The following is a 17,873-nucleotide window of genomic DNA, read 5'->3' as shown; positions in this document are numbered from 1 at the left end:
TAAAAGAAAAGGAAAAAGCTGTTTATAGCAAATTTGAACATCTGTAATTACTCTATCATTTAGGAATTAACCCAACATTTGTTACGCAGTCAGAGGAATCCTCTTTTAAATCTTTATTTGCAGCAGAAATCCAGTAGGAGTGTTTCTAATCATCACAGCAGTCATTAAATTGATCCTATAGGATTTTTAAAATAATAGATAACCCTCAGTGGTTTTGTGACATAAAAAAGCACACACACACATACAGTTTTTATTAGATGCTATTAAGGATTTCAAGTCAAATGTGGAGTATATTTAGAAATTAATTATTTAAGAGACAAATAAATAATACATGGGTTCTGATAATAGTTTGTGTTGAGCACGGGCTGTTCAGAGAGGTACGGGGAGACACCACATACCTCTAATAGCTGTTTTTATATCACTGTCCACCTTAGGATTTCTTTATAGAAGGATCTCAGTGACAGTAAATTGGTTGGAAGCTTTGGGTGGGGAAAGAATGCCTATGAAACTTCTTTCGAAGCAGTATTTGTATAGAAGGCATGCTTTTAAAAAAATCACATTGAAAGTCTGTTGTGATGACTTTGGAGTGGTTAATGGCGGGGGGGCGGGATCAAAGTCCCCCACTTTCCTCTGTCTACCCATTCTTCACATGCACAAATGACAAGCATGAATTTAAAATAAAAAACTTTTAGCAGCCTTAATCTCTCATATCATAATCGACATTTCCAACAATTACATATGGACTCTTAAAAAATGGTCAACTAATTTTTGATTCATAGATATTACTTCTCCTAAGATATTGTTCTACTGAAATATTTTAAGCCAAGTCATAGTTTTATTACTTATTGGACATAGATGTAAAATTGCTTTAAGGTAACAGGTCTTAATGAAAAAGAGCAAGGGATGTTAAAGTCCCCTTTCTCCCTCAGCCATTTTCCCCGTTGGTTTTAAAAATAATTCATTTTTTATCGAAGAAGCAGATGAATCATTTAGACCTTGGTCCTAAAGTTAAGTTTTCATTGAAGTAGCTTAAATGGCCCAGTCAGACTGATTTACATGCCCTTTCAGGTTGATGGGCTAGGCTGAAACGGCAGCTGATCTCTGCCCTGTTCAGGATTCTATCATCTTGACACTAAGGTGAAGGAGCCTGACATTTTGATTCTAAATTACAGTTGGGACACAGAGGGCCCCAGGTGAGACAATACTCTCTAGATCTGTATACTAAAACTTACCACCCAGTAGAGGAGGGCTGTGTGATGGCGTGTGTAAAAAGATATGGCACTTTTGGGAAAGAAAAACTTTCTCTGTGTAGGTGAATGCAACTTGTTGGAATTACTGCAGGAAAAGTTACATAACTGTGCAAAAGTAGGTGACTACTCACCTGTTTCTCAGCTACAGCTACCTCTCCATTTAATATGCATAACACTGGAAGGGCCAGTTTGTATGAGAAGAACAGAGGTCCCTGAGTTTTATAAAGATATGAAAATCTGGTTGAATGGATAGTTGTGGTATGAAGGTTATGTGATAAGAGACTCTCACCACTTGGGAGAAGAGTTGCTGTGTACTCGGTGGTTATATTGGTGTAAGGCCGTGGCTCTCAAATCAAGCTGCAGATGGTAATTACCTATGTAGCTTTTGGAAAATATCCATGACCTTGCTAAACTCAAACATTCTGATTTAATTGAATGAGGACAGGGTCCCCGGCATTAACATCTTTTCAAAGCTCTCTGATGATTCAAACTTGCAGCAGTGGATTTAGACCACTGTTCTAGTAGGTAATATAGTTCTACTGGCATCAGAAACACCTGGAATGCTATTAGTGTTGAAGATTCTTGGATTCATTCCAGAACTCCCGAACAAGATCTCTGTGTGTGAGGTCAAAGAATATGAAATTTTAAAAAAAGATGCTGATACATTCCTTATGCACATTCAAGCTTAAGGCCCGCCAGCCTGAGTATTCAAATCACCAGAAGAGGTGTGCCTGAGACTTGTGACTAAAACTGAAAGTTCTGGTACTCAATCACCCTGGCACTGTGCCAGGTTTTGAGGGAAAAACACTATGCATATGGGATTGAACTCAGGGGAGCTTAAACTTGGAGCTCTAGGGGACTTGTACAAGGGGTGAATCAAAAACAGCATCCATATAGTTTGGAAGAACATTCTCTGATGACTGATGTAGGAGGAATCCACAAAATGCAGCATATTAATAAGCTGAAGTGATTTTGCAATTCTCTCTACACCTGCCATAAACATTTTAAACGCATTAAGCGTTGATGGTTTGCAAGCAAAGTTGCCCCAAGGATGCTCAAGATGAAGGATTGATAAAAAGGAAAATATTAGGCTTTTCATTAAAGAGGGGATATGGACGAATCTCAAGAATGATTAATTTGGAAATAAGAAATTTGACTGTATCAGAACTCTAAGCTGTGAAGAGGGTCACACAGTTTATAACTGAAAGAAAACTACAAAATGAAATTTGGGTTCTTTGAAATAAGACTACTTCTATCTGCACATCCAGTTTGGCTCTCTGAAAGAGAGACCTGACTATAAATCTTTTAAACTAAATGAAACTGCCTCAGGTTCTCCACTATGGTTCTCTCTGATAAATTTTATTTTAGAATTGTTCCAACCATCATCCTATTAAGGGACACCAAGAAACCAAAACAAAATACAGTAAAACCACTCCCAACACAATTCCAGAAACACATCAGTTTCTTTTGTGCAGATCTATACTATTTACTAAAGCCTATATATGTGCAGTACATAAAAACACACAGAGTATCTCAAGTAGCTGAGAAGAAAAAAATGTGTAAAATTCTCATCTCTGTTCTCAGAAACCCACTCAACACTCTACTCCCCTTATCTGAGATTTTAGACTGTGTTCTTTGAATGAATTACTCATGCAATGTTATCCAAACAAGTAGCAACAGTACCATTTGTACAATACACTGAAATTTATCATACATCTCAACTTGTTTCTATTCTGACTTGGAGGAAACACAACAATTCAAACACAGGCATGTAATCTGAAATGAACTTCCTGCTATTAGGGTGAGGAGAATATAAATGTTTGGAAAGGAAACCACCTGGTCTTTCAACTTTATAAATCTTAAGAATCATTTTTAAGACACTGAAAACAGGGTGGTTTTAACTGTGGAAAACATGCATCAACTTAAGCATGGTTTCCTAGCACACTAGAAAGTGATGTATACCCAGACAACTGTTTCTGCATTTACAGATGCAAAGTGTATACCTCGTGTACAATGGTCATGCAATTTCTCCTCTGGGCTGAGGCCTTGTTAGCAAGATGAACCAAAATCCATGCTGCCCTAAGGATAAATTACCATGAAAGCTTCTTAGTGAGGTCAGCATATATCAAAATAATCATTTTAAAGTAAAATTTCATATTTAACTCTATGCTAATTATATACATTTGCTTTATTTACAATTTTATTTTATTTATATGAGGCACAGCAATTTTTATTTAAGTGTCATGGACAGGCTGCTTCCAGGAGGCTGAAAGTCTAGGAGACCTTCATGTGACTGCCCTGTGGGTTACTTACAAATTATGCCAGGCAAGCTCAGCCCATCAATACTGAGAAAATGCTGAGACGATAAGTAAAAGAGCCAGTTTCTTCAACAAATAAATACTCTGAAAAAGGGAGCTAGAATTGTTGCATTACAGGTGACTGAAGAAATATTCTAATCAAATGCAATGTGGAGATGTTTATGAATCCTGATTTGAATAAATTGATTATAAACAGACATTTTTGAGACAATGGGGAAAATTAACCATGGTATGAATATTAGACATAGTACGAATATTAGAATGTTAAACATGGTATGAATTACTGTTAATTTTGTTTAGTGTTACAATAGTCCTCTTGTTATGCTTTAAAAAATTAAGTACTTATGGATGATTTAAGTCTTATCTGGGAGCTGCTTCAGAATACTCCAGCAGATCTCTTTAAAGGTGCCAGGAGTGACAGATAACCAAGCGTGACAACACGTTAAAATCTGCTGGAGCTGTGTCAGTGAGGACTGCACTATTAGTACTCACGACATGAGTGTCTCTACTTTTGTGTATCTTTGAAACTTCTCAAATTTAAATAACAAAGATTAATAAGTAGACTAAGTAGAGTCAGTTCCAGAATGTTTTCATGCAAGTTGAATTTTGAGCTATGTTTTAAAGAGGAGAATCATGAAGGCTCCTGGAATGAAAGGGAATAGATAACACTGGTTTGAGCTAAAAGGACATGGCACTCTGTATCATGCATACATGAGCATGTAAATGGAAGGCTACCGATGCAGGTCTGAAGTAAATCTAATAGAATTCAGAATGGAGTTGCTCATCTTCATTTTCTTGAAGAGGCATGAGAAGCCCTTATTATTCAGGATGCACAAAGAGGAGGAGTCCTATTGGTCTGCGGATTACCCTTCAGCACGTTAAGACCATGCTGTCATTTCGTTAGAAGAACCAGAGTGAAATAAATTACTTGGTCTAAAATGTGCACACAGAAGTTCATTACAGGAAACAGAGTAAGATCAATGCCCCAGTGCAGTGAAAGCTGTTGGATTATACGTAACAAAGAGTTCAAGGAGCTCTGAGACCTTATTTATTAAATTGAGCCATATTGACACGGTTTATCCCACAGCAACAGCTTCCTGGTAGCACTAGAGACAGAATATGTTCAGCTGACTGAGTGATGAGAGGAGTGATTCTTCTCCTATGGTGTTACGAAAAAATGACAATCGTGAGAATGAATCATGTGCAAATAAAAAAGAAAAGTCTTAATGTGAGCAAGAGCTAGTTGCCAGGAGACCTAATTGTGCTTAGAAATAAGACCAAACCTATAAATAATGCAAGAGGGCTCCAGTTGTTTACTAGGTGGATATTGTGATCCTGGTCTTTCTCTGTGTGGAAGAGATTTTCACTGATAAGTCTGCCAAATTACACCTCCTAATTATAATTTGTGAATGTAACTCTGGCAGAAAGGAAGGAATTGTGCTTTTTTTTTTTTACTGATCCTAAATAGTTACCAATGATCCTCAGTCTTATTGACGCTCATAAGATACGCAACAGTCCTTACCAGGAAATAATAATCAGCTCCCAGTGGAGTAGCTCAGACCAAGGGCAGCTAGAGCCTCGACTGGGAACTGAGAAAGGTCAACTAACTGCATCACAACGAGCAGGGCACTGAGGAACCGTCGCAGAGACACCCCAGTGTCTAGTTTATTTTACGAGCTGTTTAAAAAATAGCAAATGTGGACAATCATTTTATGACAGGGGTCTGACAGAGGTATAAAACAAAACCAGAACCCCCAAATCAACTAGAATTTTCTAATATTTGTAGAGAATTAGAGGAAGCCATTTAAAAATAGAAATAATTCTGGAAGTTTTAAATGATCGCTTATATAAACGAAGAGTACAAAACGGTTAGGTGGTAACCAACAAATACATTAGCCGAAAGATTTTAAAAATCATGTCTCTGTAAAATTCTTTAAAGCACACTCCTAGGCTCTTTTCTACCAAGTTCTTTTTCGATTTCCATTATTTTCATTCCTATTACATAACAATCTTTGAAAATTAACAGATTAATGTGAGTTACTAAGATAAATTGGCCCAGATACCCCAGGCCTAACCTCAATAATGTCTCTAAGGTATAATCTTTTTGAAAGAACAAAGTGGGCCAGAGTTTAAGCAAAAGAATGATGCCAAAGGCATCAGTACAGTTTAAGCCACTTAATTTAAGCATAAGAGTTAAGCATATTTGCTCACAAAAAATAACAGCATAAATTGTAGTTAAATAATTATATTTCACATTCTACAAATTCACTTAATTTTGGTGGAGGGAAAATTAGAACTTTAAAAAAAAATTTATTCCTAGACTAGACTTTCCTTTTTAACCAGTAAGTGATGCAGGCTGAGGACCTGCAGGGCCCGGAGGGTCCCTGCCACGTGAGGCGTGTAACTGAGTTTTTTTTTTCTCTTCTGTGGTCTAGATTTGAGAATGCATCTGAATCATGCTGGCTTCCATACAAAGAGACTGATCTCAGTGACCTATGAACCCTACAATGAACACGCCTTGGTACGCAAGGATACAGCCGGGATGGGGGATTAGGACAGGCAGGGTTGGACCTGGAGATTATTAACTCTGGTTCCATCTAATTTATAGAAGTACACTTGGCAGGAGGTAGCATCCAGATCAACACAGAGATTGGGCAAGAGCAAGAGCAAGGTTATTTTCATGAAATTCCAACATCTAATCCATGGTATTTTTGCATCACATTTTTGGGATAAATATGTCACAAAGCAATAATACTGGAATAATATATATGTACATTTTAAGTAGTAGTGATTATCCCTTCGGTCAGTCATAAAGACAAAATACGTAAATTGCCCAGTGTTGTCATTAATATGAGCCATGTCTTTTATTTTCAATGTAAATGTAATGATAACTCCAGCTACAGCTAGTACACCTATGTTTCAATGATGCAGTCACTGACCAACCAATAATTTAGTGCTCTAAATGCTGTCTGAACTGTAGAAATGAGAGCAGAGACAAGAGACAGCAGAGGTTATAGTTCCATTAAAAGTTGATATGCAAGTGCCTTGAATAGCATGAAGCAAATATAAGCTGTTTACATACTTAAAAATTAAATAGATTGTGGACGTAATTTTATGTTATTTGCATTTCTTTTATTGACAATATTATAGGAAAGAGGCCTATTTCAAAGGCTCTCTGAAGTTTCTTTTTAAGATTTAAAGAGTGATTTAAGTTTTAAAGTTGCAAAATCCTGTTAATTTCAAAATGGTTGTACTGCAATAAACCTTTAATTGCAAAAAAGCAGACTTAATTGGTTGGCCCATAGGCCATTGTTTGTTGACCACTGGTCTAGAGCAATAGTTTGATAAAAGACAAGCAATAAAAATTCCTGTCTTTAGAATCACAGAACAGTAAAGTTGACTAGATCATATTTTAGTTCATGTGATGTCATTTCCAACACAAGAAAATAGGAATTCAAAGTTAATATCAGTTAAGCTCTCCAGGTACAAGGAAAGGCTTAAAGAATATACAAACACAAATAGGTTAGAGAAAAAAAGAAATCTATTAATGGAAAAATACAATAAACACTTTTCCAGCTATATTTTATGAAATATATTTTAGAGATCTTAGCTTCTCCTATAGCTTCATCAAATCCCTTTATGAAAGTGTTACTCAAATTTCTATCTACATTCCTAAGCTACCTCTGCAGCTACATTTCTACATTCCTAATGCATACTTGGATATTTCCAATTAGCTTCCCTGCCATCACCTCTAATGCACAGTATAAAAAACACATTTTCTAAAATTAGCTTTTGCTCTGACACCTAAGAATTTTCACAAATATTATAACTATTCTCAAGCTGAAAATATTGGAGTTAAAGAATCCTGTGATTATCTTTAACTCATTTATGTCCATCTCTGCTGCTATTGTCTGCTAAGTCCTGAAATTATTTTCCTCTATCAAATGTTGAAAATCCACTGATTTCTGCTCATTCCAACTACTCTGGTTCCAGTCTGAGCCCCTATTACTTCCACCTTGCATTGCTACAACAGCATCCTGGCTGGCATCCAGACCCATGCGTCTTATCTTTCTAACTTATTTCTTACACGCTGACAGATAAAACACTGCTTTCATCAGCTCCTTGCTCCTACCACTTACTGAACAAGGTCTAAAATACCAATCCTGACATTTATAGCCCTCTACAAAATTACCCCAGGCACCAGCTCACATCTTCAGAGCTTCAATCTCCCTACTTTTCTGTGAACACATTTAATGTTTTGTTTTTCTTATCTCAAATGCTTAGCTTATAAAACTGATCTGATTTTGCATGCGTTTCTCCTTTCCACTTCTTCTAATACTATGGTACAAGTCAAGTCCCAGCTTATCCTTCAGATCTTTCTTAAGCTCTTTAGCTGCCAATGACTGCTTTTGCAATGGATTGGTTTCAGTCTTTAACTCCCACTTGTTGGGTGATGTTACCAGTAATCTCATTTGCTAACCAAACGTGAGTTCCCTGGGTTGAACATCTTCATCCTTTCCTGACACTTGTGGCTCTTTCTACATAGTCTTCCGAATGCAATCATAGTTACATGAGTGGCTGGAATTAGAAAGTCTGAAGCATTAGAGAGGGAGGGGTAGCCTCCTCACAGTCTTTGCTGACTGATGCTAACCCCTAGTACAAAATTATTTTAATTATCAAAAAACAGCAGAGGTTGGCATTTTTTAAGTCTCTGACTAGACAAGGGCAAAGATGGAAACAGCAAGAATTCGACAAGTCAATTTTGCAGTTCTGAAAACAGCCGTGACAATCAAGGGATGAATCTTTTCCCTTTTTGCCATTGGTAAAAGGTAGTTCTACACTCTTAATTCTCCCCATTTCACGTTTCTGTCGAAATATAGACTCTAAGAGAAAAAAATCTTTAAACTATCATGGCAACAAAGAAAAAGATTATCTTCATATAGAAGTTAAAGGGGTCCTTCTGAGTATATGTGTGCAGAAATTACTTGTAATACAACTTTCTCTTCCCAGATAGCCAGTAAGATTGCTGAGACAGAGAAAGTAGTCTGACAGATATGCAAAGGTGAGGAAGCAGTGTTTAGGTACAGGCAGAGGAAGAGGCTCCAGTAATAGGAAACCATGAATTGGAACCATCAAAAAGGCAGGAAAAAGTGGCACTGAGGAAGTCGCATATTCCTCTCCACAGTGGGAGTGGGGAGATATTACAAAGCAGTCACCCAGGATGAGGAATAAGCAGAGGTTTCCAGATTTGAAAATGAAAAGGTTTCTGGTCATCACAAGAAGAACACTTTCTATATAACACAAAAGACCCAGGTTAGTAATATTGTTGCTTTTATGCCTACCACGACCTACACACACATTCATGGAGGCCATGATGTAACAGGAAGGGGAAAGAAATTAACATTTAATGAAGACTTAATACTTGCAAAGCACTGGAAGGATCATTATGTTCTCAGCCTCAGAGGGGGGAAATGAATAAACTAAGGTTGTGCAGTTAAGATACAGAGTTTAGAACCGAAGTTATTTTCACACTTGTGCAGCTTCTACCATTTCCCAGATTTCCTCTAGTGGTATTCTACGAAAATATGGGTTTCATCTGTTTTACCTAACTTCATGTCACAATTTGATCCCTGGATGCTGTCTGTACATAGATCGTAGAATGTGGGAAGTGGAGTAATCCTAAAAGATCATTTGGTCCAGCCTTCTTTTTTTTTTTTTTTCTCCCCATCTAAATAAACCGAGACCCGGAAAGGTAAAGGGGTGAATAAAACTCACACCGTATTAATGAAACTAATTAGTAACTACATGCTAAAAGTTTCAAACTCATGCCTGTTTTCATTATAACTCTGTGGAAGGGTCCAAACTGTAAGAAAATGTATGCTTGGTTCAAAGAGGAATTAGCAGGGCATGACAAGAAAGTCTTATATCACTCAGTTTCTCCATGAATATTTGAAAGGGGGAGAATGACTTTCAATTCTAAATACCTAAGTCTCCCTAAGCGTAGAGACAGTTATTTTTTTTTTATCAGAAGCTGATGGTGGAGGATTCATAATAAAAATTAAGCATATAAAATAAAATCCCCCAAACTAGGCAGTTAATACTAATCGTAAACTAAGTTTTATGCTTCAAATGAAGATTTCTAAAATGACAATTATCAAAATAGAATCCTTTTATCAAAAAGAAGCTATTTTTCTCGAACTGTAATAATTCTACCTAACAAAACTGAAAAAGGAGAAAAAAAAGCTATTTTTCTCAAATTAAAAAAAGCAATCTTTTCACTGTAAAGAAAAGGGGGTCCCAGATCAAATCAGTAAAACCTGGAATCCTATTCCATACGTTCAGACTTCTGCATCATTAAATACTAACTACAAGAGAGGGCAAAACATGTTTTTATGAATTAAAGAAAAGTGGCTGTGTACTCAATTACATATTTAGCTACACTTCAAGTGTACAGCAGGAACTCCATGCTAAAAATCAGTATGAGTAAAAAGAATCACGTGATTTCTATAGACTGAATTTGCTATGTGTATAAATAACAGGTTCCGAAGCTTGAAATGTAAGTATTATGCATAACAGCTAGTAAATAATCATAGCGAGTTGGAAACATTTCCATTACTCATTTCTGCAAGATTCCATGTTATCTAGTAGTGCTGACAGATTACAGTTCATATATGGCAAGTTTCGAGCACATAAATCTGCCGCTTAAAAATCAATACTAAATATGAACAGAATCAGGGTTAGCTATGACAGTGATTAGGATGTCATTGCTGAGTTGCTGAGATTTTTCTGGGAAAGTTAGGCAATTATATCACATTAGATGCACGTACATATGCAACTCATATGGGCAAGGATGTAAGGCTCTTATTGACTGTTAAGGTGACAAGCAACATGTTACGGAATATCATGAGCCAGAAACCAACACAAAAACAACAAAAACAAGCTGTTGTGTACAATCCAGGTCATAACCTTCTCAGGTTGGTCTGATTACCTTCCAGATACAAATAAGGGGAAAATTCAACCAGAGGAGTTAGAAACTAATGTCAAAGGACAAAGGACACAATTTAAAAAGACTAGTTGCCGTATTCTGGTGTGAGGTCGAGAGGGTGGTGGATTCATTCCTGCTCTGCTCTGTTTGCCCAGAGAGAAAGTCATCAAGCTAGTGGTTAAGTTAGAGATGCTGGAGAAATGGAAAGCACCATCAACTGTGGAATGGGGCCCCCTACCTCTAGCCTGCCGTCCAGGTCCACAGCCTTCCTGTGCTCCAGGGCTACCCTGCTGCACGCTCCAGGGGACTAACTGGCACCGGCGCCACTTGTGAGTCTTCCACCTACAAGGAAGGAACAGAAACCTCACAGAGAAGGAGTAAACATGCCAGGCAAGTCACAGAGATTCAGCGGGGCAAGGAACCATGACTCCGACCACTGCTAACAGGAATTTATTTGACAATGCTCAGTTCTACCTAAGTTCAGTTTAGATCTTCATCAAGGAATTATAAAAGGCAGTATTAAATAAAAAAGTGTTTTCTAGGGCAGTGGAGACAAGAGTCCATCATTATCAAGCTCTATAGGAATGGACTCTACAAATGGCATTTGGGCATTTTAATGACTAAGACTGCCAGCAGATGTACCTGATAGTACCAGAAGTGATGTGTTCCATTTAAATAAGGTATGTTTACTTTACATTCAGATTATAAAGTTGCATTCAAGTCATGAGCCTTTTGTACAGTGCTCTTTTGATTAGCATTGTAGGGGGAACTCAGAAGCTGCCAATTATAAATACACTTCGCAAAAACAAATCCCCCAATAAATACGTTTGGGCTAACAGTTAATGTTCATCACGTAAGCAGGCAATTTCACTGTTTGTCGTCTCAGAATTAAATACAGATAAATTAAAACGGCAAGTCTGCCATCAATTTCATCTTACATTATTATTTTGTGATCACACATCCCAACAAATTGATGCCGTAATATTTCATTCGTTGTCAGGACTGCAATTAGATATCACTTCAAGTTTCAATTAGGTACTTTCTCTTAATAGTTATGAGAAGAATTTTCTCTAATAATTATCAAAATCATGATATATAGCTTCAATAACCTTAATTTTCCTTGAGGTGGCCACAGATGAACAGAACAGACATCTTACGCATATCACTGAGATAAAGATGCTGTTTTGAGAGCCAGAACGCCAGCATTTATGAGAAACAGGTGCTCTTTGGAGCCACAGGAGGAATGCTTAGGCTATTCCTCTAACTGAAAAAGAATTGCTTCCTAAAGCGTATGTTTCATAATTATCAATCACTTTTCTGCATTTCGTCATCAACATAAGAAATTACACCAAACTCCTGAAGCTAATAATACAGCTTGGAAGTTTGCACAAGTCTGTGTGTCCCTGAAGATGATTTCAGTAGAAAAGCAGTTCTTTTAAAGAGGGAAGAGGTGGCTCCAGCAGCCACCAACATCCCCAACACCACTGAGTCTGAGAGGCAGTGCTGGCTTCCTTTTCTCATTCTCGGGAAGAAAGATTACGGACCTGAAGCATTTTGCTCAGTGCACTGCTCACAAGCCCTTCTTTCACTCCGTTACCTGTAGCTTTGGCACACTTGAGGGGCCTCGCAGGCCTTCTCTTCATAGAGAGGGTCCGTGCAGTCCCGGCCTCCGTTGGCTGGCAGCTGAATGACGACCCGGTGCCGAGTCTGCTTCTTGATTCCGGAGTCCCCTGCAATGAGGCAACTATTTAACCTCTGTTCTCTGCACTGATAAAACAATCTCCAGACACCACCAGCCTGTGTGAAGAAATTACACAGCCTCCAGCTACACGTGCTTTGACATTCCTGAATGAGATGCTTCATCTAGTCCAGTCATTTCCTCAATTCTCCCCAAGACCGTTTATACTAAAAGCCAATCAATTTATATTTAAAAATGTAAAGAATGGAGAAAACAGTTTCACTGTCAACAAGCCTTCCTAATGCACAGTTACACAGTGATTGTTCTTTTGTATATTACTTTCCCCTAGAGAAATATGACAGATCTGACTAATTAATTTTTCTCTATCTTAAGTTTATCTTCATGCTATTTCACAAAGCCCTGTTTACCACATGGAGCTCCTACATATCTAATGAATCTTTCTTAGGAGAATATATTCAATGTTTTAATGTGAGATTTTATCTCTTTGTTATTTACTTAATTTGAAGTGTGTAACTCGTAAATTATTCTAGTCATTTATTATTCATGTTAAACAGTTTAGGATCTTCAATTCAGGTCGCATCCTAAACATCCGAGCTGTAAGGAGTGAAATGAAAGTCACTTCCTAGATGCAGAATATTTAGAGAAGCATTCGAAGTAGCAATAATTACTGTAAGTAAATTACTCCAAATTACGTTAAAAATGAAAATAATTAAGATTTATCTTCAATGAAGATGTCACTTGACTAAGTGTTACTAACATAAAGATGCTCAGAATTTTTTAGTATTAGAAACAGATAACGTATAAGATTTGACAACTTTAATAAAATACAACCCAACTTATATATATACTTTAAGGATAAATAGCCACATATGAATTCACTTACAAAAGAATTCCCTAAAGAATTACTTTAATAGAAGTCCCATGATGCATTTACTTTATTTTGCAATATCATTAAATATTTGATACGTAGACTACAGAAACAGAAATCTAGAAGGGTTAGCAGCCCCCAACAATAAAAGTTTAATCAGAAATGAAATAAAACATTTAAAAACCTATTGTGTTTGTAGAAAAATATGATTTGATAATTAGAACTCTCCAATAACGGAACATCCCTTCACATGAAGTCAGCGTATCCCTCAACACGGTCTGGCCCCTGATTGGCAGCAAGGTGAACTGAAGAGTCCTGTATTAGATGGGAGAATGGATCAGATTACTGATTCCTAAATGTCTGACTACATAGGAAAATTTATGTGAAAAAATAAAAATAAAAACAAAAACAGATTCCTGGGACTATCTCCAGAATTACTAAATAAAAACATTTAGGAGCTGGATGTGGGAATCTGTGGATGTGGGAATCTGATTTTTGCAAACCTTGCCAGGGAGCTGTGATGAACAGCCAGGTTTGAGACCTACTGAAACAACTGTCCTTCTATGTCTCATCCCAATTTAAGATTCTAGGGTTTGCACGTAACTTTATTCAGGATTTTTCCATAGCGGGGAAACCTGTACTGTTAATGAATGTATTAACTATGTCAGTGAACAGCTGGAACACTACCAATAACGAAGTAAGGGAACTATGAGGGGGAGGTGGTGGGTAGCAGAGAGTTAAAGTATTTGAAAATATTGTCATGGACTTTTCAAAATTGTAGCAACAGTAGTCTGAATGCCAGATATTTTATAATTTTACATATTAAATGTCATTTATCTAGGAAAGATCTAAGAAATGCCAATAGAACTTTTACTAAAACTGCTAATGCCGTCTCCATCCATTATACTGTCCAATGACGATGACTTTAAGGCCCAGGTGACAAACTCCTCTAATAGTTTAGAGCTATAGGAAAAATCTTGTTTCCTCTGACCATCTGTCAAGAATCTACTGTGCTTCTAATAGTTGCTTTGTTCACCAGAATCTCAGAGCTCATTTTCTTCTCAATTGCAGGATCTTACCTTAATTTTGATTTTATAATTTTTCTCTTCTCCCCTCCCCCACACCATTCACTATCTGACTCCATGCCTTTTTTTTCACACTTTCTATTATTTTTCTTTTGTCTTATATTTTGATCTGCTTGTAATCTTCTTAAAAGAATATACAAACTAAATGACCATTCTTATCATTTGTTTAGCATTGGGGGAAAGGGGGAGGTGTGTGTGTTTTTTAACAGGGAGAAGAGGGAAGAGCACAGAGAAGAAGGTCTTTGTTTCCCAGGTGGTCAAAATTCTTAGAGTGAATAACTCTCCAACCCTTTTTAATGTACAGATGAAAAAACAGACACAGAATTGAGGCCAAGAGATCCGGAGACTGGAGGGCACAACGAGATCAGCATCAGAGGCACCTTATAGATGGAAGCTCATAGTCCTCACCTATCTAGACATCACCTGGTATATACGCAGGGCTGTTCAGAATTAGGAGGCAGCAATCAAATGTTAGTGTTTCAGTTCTACTTTGCTCATTGACTTGAAAGCCAGAAGTTACTTGATATAAAACTCGGCAACACTCTAGTGCCTTCTCATCACAATCTTCACAAGTCTGCACTTGATATATAACACTATGATAACTCTCTTCACGTCCATATTGATTCCACAATGGCAGTCCACTTATTCTTATAAAAAAGTTCAAATACGTTAACATCGTGCAGCCCACAGGATAGAGATGGTGACCTGATTAAAGTGGAACATTCCGAAGCCATAACACCTAGAGCAGAAGTTTAATGGGATTACACAGGAAGTGTTATGACATCCAGGCTTCTATCTACAGGGAGGTTCATTTCTTCTCAGATCTCAGGTGAAAAATTAGCTTGCACACTCAAAGAAACAGCCCTGGAGAGCTCAGGTAGGTTACAGAGCCCTCAGATCAGAGTGCAGATAAAGGGAGAGGACAACACATGTTAAAAAAAAAAAAAAAAAAAAAAGAAAGAAAGAAAAGGACGGTGCCTCACTAATAACTTGAATTGGTGAACTGGGAATTTTACAACCTTCATAGTTTCCTGGATGTGTTTACACCCAATTTATTGCATGTGGTGGGGATACACATATAGTTTCCATTTATCTTTGTGTTTTAGCACCTAGAGCAATGATCACACATAGTAAAGTCTTAATAAGTGTTTGCTGAATGAGCAAACACATTTATTTCACTTCTTCTCAGCTGGATTATTACTTAGCATCTTTTATTTCTTTTTATTCATTTCCTTATAGTATTATGCACAAGGATACTAAGTCAGTTCTTTAGTATTAAGAAAAAATAAGGTATCATTTCATTCATTGGAAATAATGGGTGTGGGAAAAATAAAGGAATATTTCTGTAGTGTTTATACTTCAAAGTTTATACTATCTAGGTTAGGTAGGGAAGAAAGGGAATATATATTTAGAAAACAATTATGTTCTTATGGGCCACCGAGATTCAGAGGGTACGTAATCTCTCACTCAGTTATAGCATTTTTCAGGTATCTTAAGACATTCAAGATAAACTTTACTGGGGTGAGGGTATAGCTCAGTGGTAGAAAGCATGCTTAGCAAGCAAAAGGTCCTGGGTTCAATCCCCAGTAACGCCACTTAAAAAAAATATATATGAAAAGATACATTTCGCTGGAAAATTCCTTGATGGAAATTCCAAAGGGCAGGTAAAACTAAGACTGGGTAAGCTGGAAGTGGGGTGGATGGCAGACGGAGCAGTGAAGATGCTAGGAAATTGAAAGGAAACAGTTTCGTGCAAGAAGCAAAATGCAAAGGCAGTTTTCAGATCTTTGGGGGTAATTCTAGCATGGTACTACTTGAAGGCAGCCAGGTAGAACAGATGCCTCTGCAAAATCCCTTTAGCCTTCAAGTCAGTAAGTGCAGTAAGAAAAAAAAAAGGAGCAAACAGAATTTGAGAAGTCAAATGTATTATCTGATCAAAAGTATTGATTTTTTAAAAGACTAGAGTTACAAATAATTTATATGCATAAATGTTTTCCATCCTTAGTAAGCCCTGTGTAGAAATTTATGAAAATTTGGAGAAGTTAATAAGTATACTGGTTTGAGGATTAAACTACTCTTGACTCAATACTGATCTTTATCAGCACTGATTTGTCAAGACCTATCTTGAGAGAAAGAAGAATAACATTTCAAATTACTCCTTCTGTTCTTCCTGGAATCCTAGGCTACTCCGTTCCATTTACTGCAATACTATACCATAATTTTACCTATTTAAGGTGATTTTAAAAAGGAGGATAGCTTTATTTTCATAAGTTTAAAACTCTTACAAAATGCAGATTTTATGTACAGAATTGAATTCAAAAGAACCACCCCATTCCTGAAAGTAATTTTCTGTTGCTGCTATCTATCCCTGAACATGCAACTTTTCAGCATTTTTGAATTGTGTACGGCAGTCAGTGTAATTTCAATGACGCTTGGCTTATTCCCATTTCATACCAAACAATGAAAAACTAACCACATGTCACTGCTTTATTTTCCCTAAAACAAAAGGCTAGTTTTCTATAACACTGCTGTATCCTTTTTCTCAGTTACAGCAGTCTACAGGGAAAACAGAAAAGGCTTCTCCCAGTGCACAAAGCATCTTAGCACTGTTGTCCAATAGCAACCTCCTCTATCACCCCCTAGTCTTTATTTTCTCAATACACAATTAAGGTTATTCTTTTTAAGTCTGAGTGACTAGGTTTAGGATTCCTGAAAGCCTTTAGTTCTAGGAGACTCAACATAGAACTGCCAAATAGAACAGGCAGGACTAATCTGCTTCTGGTGAGATGACCTGAGCTTGACGAAACACAGCCTCGCCTCTCAGAACCTCTTGCTCACAGGACAGCAGAGTCTGAGCTGGCATTCTTGCACTCCTTGGTCACTACTACCCAGGAGCTCCAGAGGAGACTAGTATCTAGTGTCACCATGCATTTTAATTTACCTTCCGCCAAGAGAACATCCCAACTAAACCCATTATATATCTCACATTGCCTGTCACTCACCACAAGAAATTAGCATCCCCGACTCCCTCTGCATGTCTTCCATCATCACCTGGACCACAGCATATATACTGTGCATAACCTAATTCAATTTCTCATTCTTTTCCATCCTCTAATATTTCCACCACTGTACCCAGTGGAACACTTTGTCTCTCATCTTCAGTCTCTTCTTAGAAAATGTTTCCTTCACATTCCTTGCCAGTGGAGGCTGGCTCTACCTAGCCTTTCCGGGTCTTTCCCCCTCCCTTTACTTTTAGAAACCTTTGACTCCTCTGAAGCTGCTGTCATCAACTTTTTTTTTTTTTAAATCAGCTATCCACTTTGTAGCAGTCATCTACTAACATTTCATTAATTAATGACTTTAGAATGTCCCTCACTACAATCCTTTCTCTTCTTACTCCTACAAGCACTTAGGTGGTTTTGGCATCTACATGGTTATTGTACCCAAGGCACTGGACTCTGAATTACTTATTGTACCTCCTCATTTCCAATGACCTTTTCCTGTACTTTGCATCAATTACTAGCTCTTCAGTTCATCCCCTGATGATAACATCTTCAATATCTGAATACTCTCATCTTTAAATACCTTAATTTCTGGTCACTCCTCCTCCCCTTCCAGTCCTCCTACTTTACTAAAGGTGAAAGTTCATCTTACTTAAATTCTTCAGA

General features: G+C 37.3%; 1 protein-coding gene across 1 annotated transcript in view; it reads right to left on the bottom strand.

Annotated features, from left to right (window-relative positions):
• THSD7A (thrombospondin type 1 domain containing 7A) overlaps window positions 1–17,873 on the bottom strand; it is a 353,632-nt gene that overhangs the window by 53,307 nt on the left and 282,452 nt on the right. Inside the window, exons 10-11 of the mRNA XM_031679614.2 lie at window positions 12,151–12,283; window positions 10,792–10,895 (exon numbers count right to left, since the gene is read on the bottom strand). Coding sequence (XP_031535474.1) covers window positions 10,792–10,895; window positions 12,151–12,283 — 237 coding nt within the window. The remainder of the gene's footprint in view (window positions 1–10,791; window positions 10,896–12,150; window positions 12,284–17,873) is intronic.

This window comes from Vicugna pacos, chromosome 7, assembly GCF_048564905.1.
Source record: "Vicugna pacos chromosome 7, VicPac4, whole genome shotgun sequence".
NCBI lineage: Eukaryota > Metazoa > Chordata > Mammalia > Artiodactyla > Camelidae > Vicugna > Vicugna pacos.
This window is presented reverse-complemented; position numbering and strand designations above follow the sequence as displayed.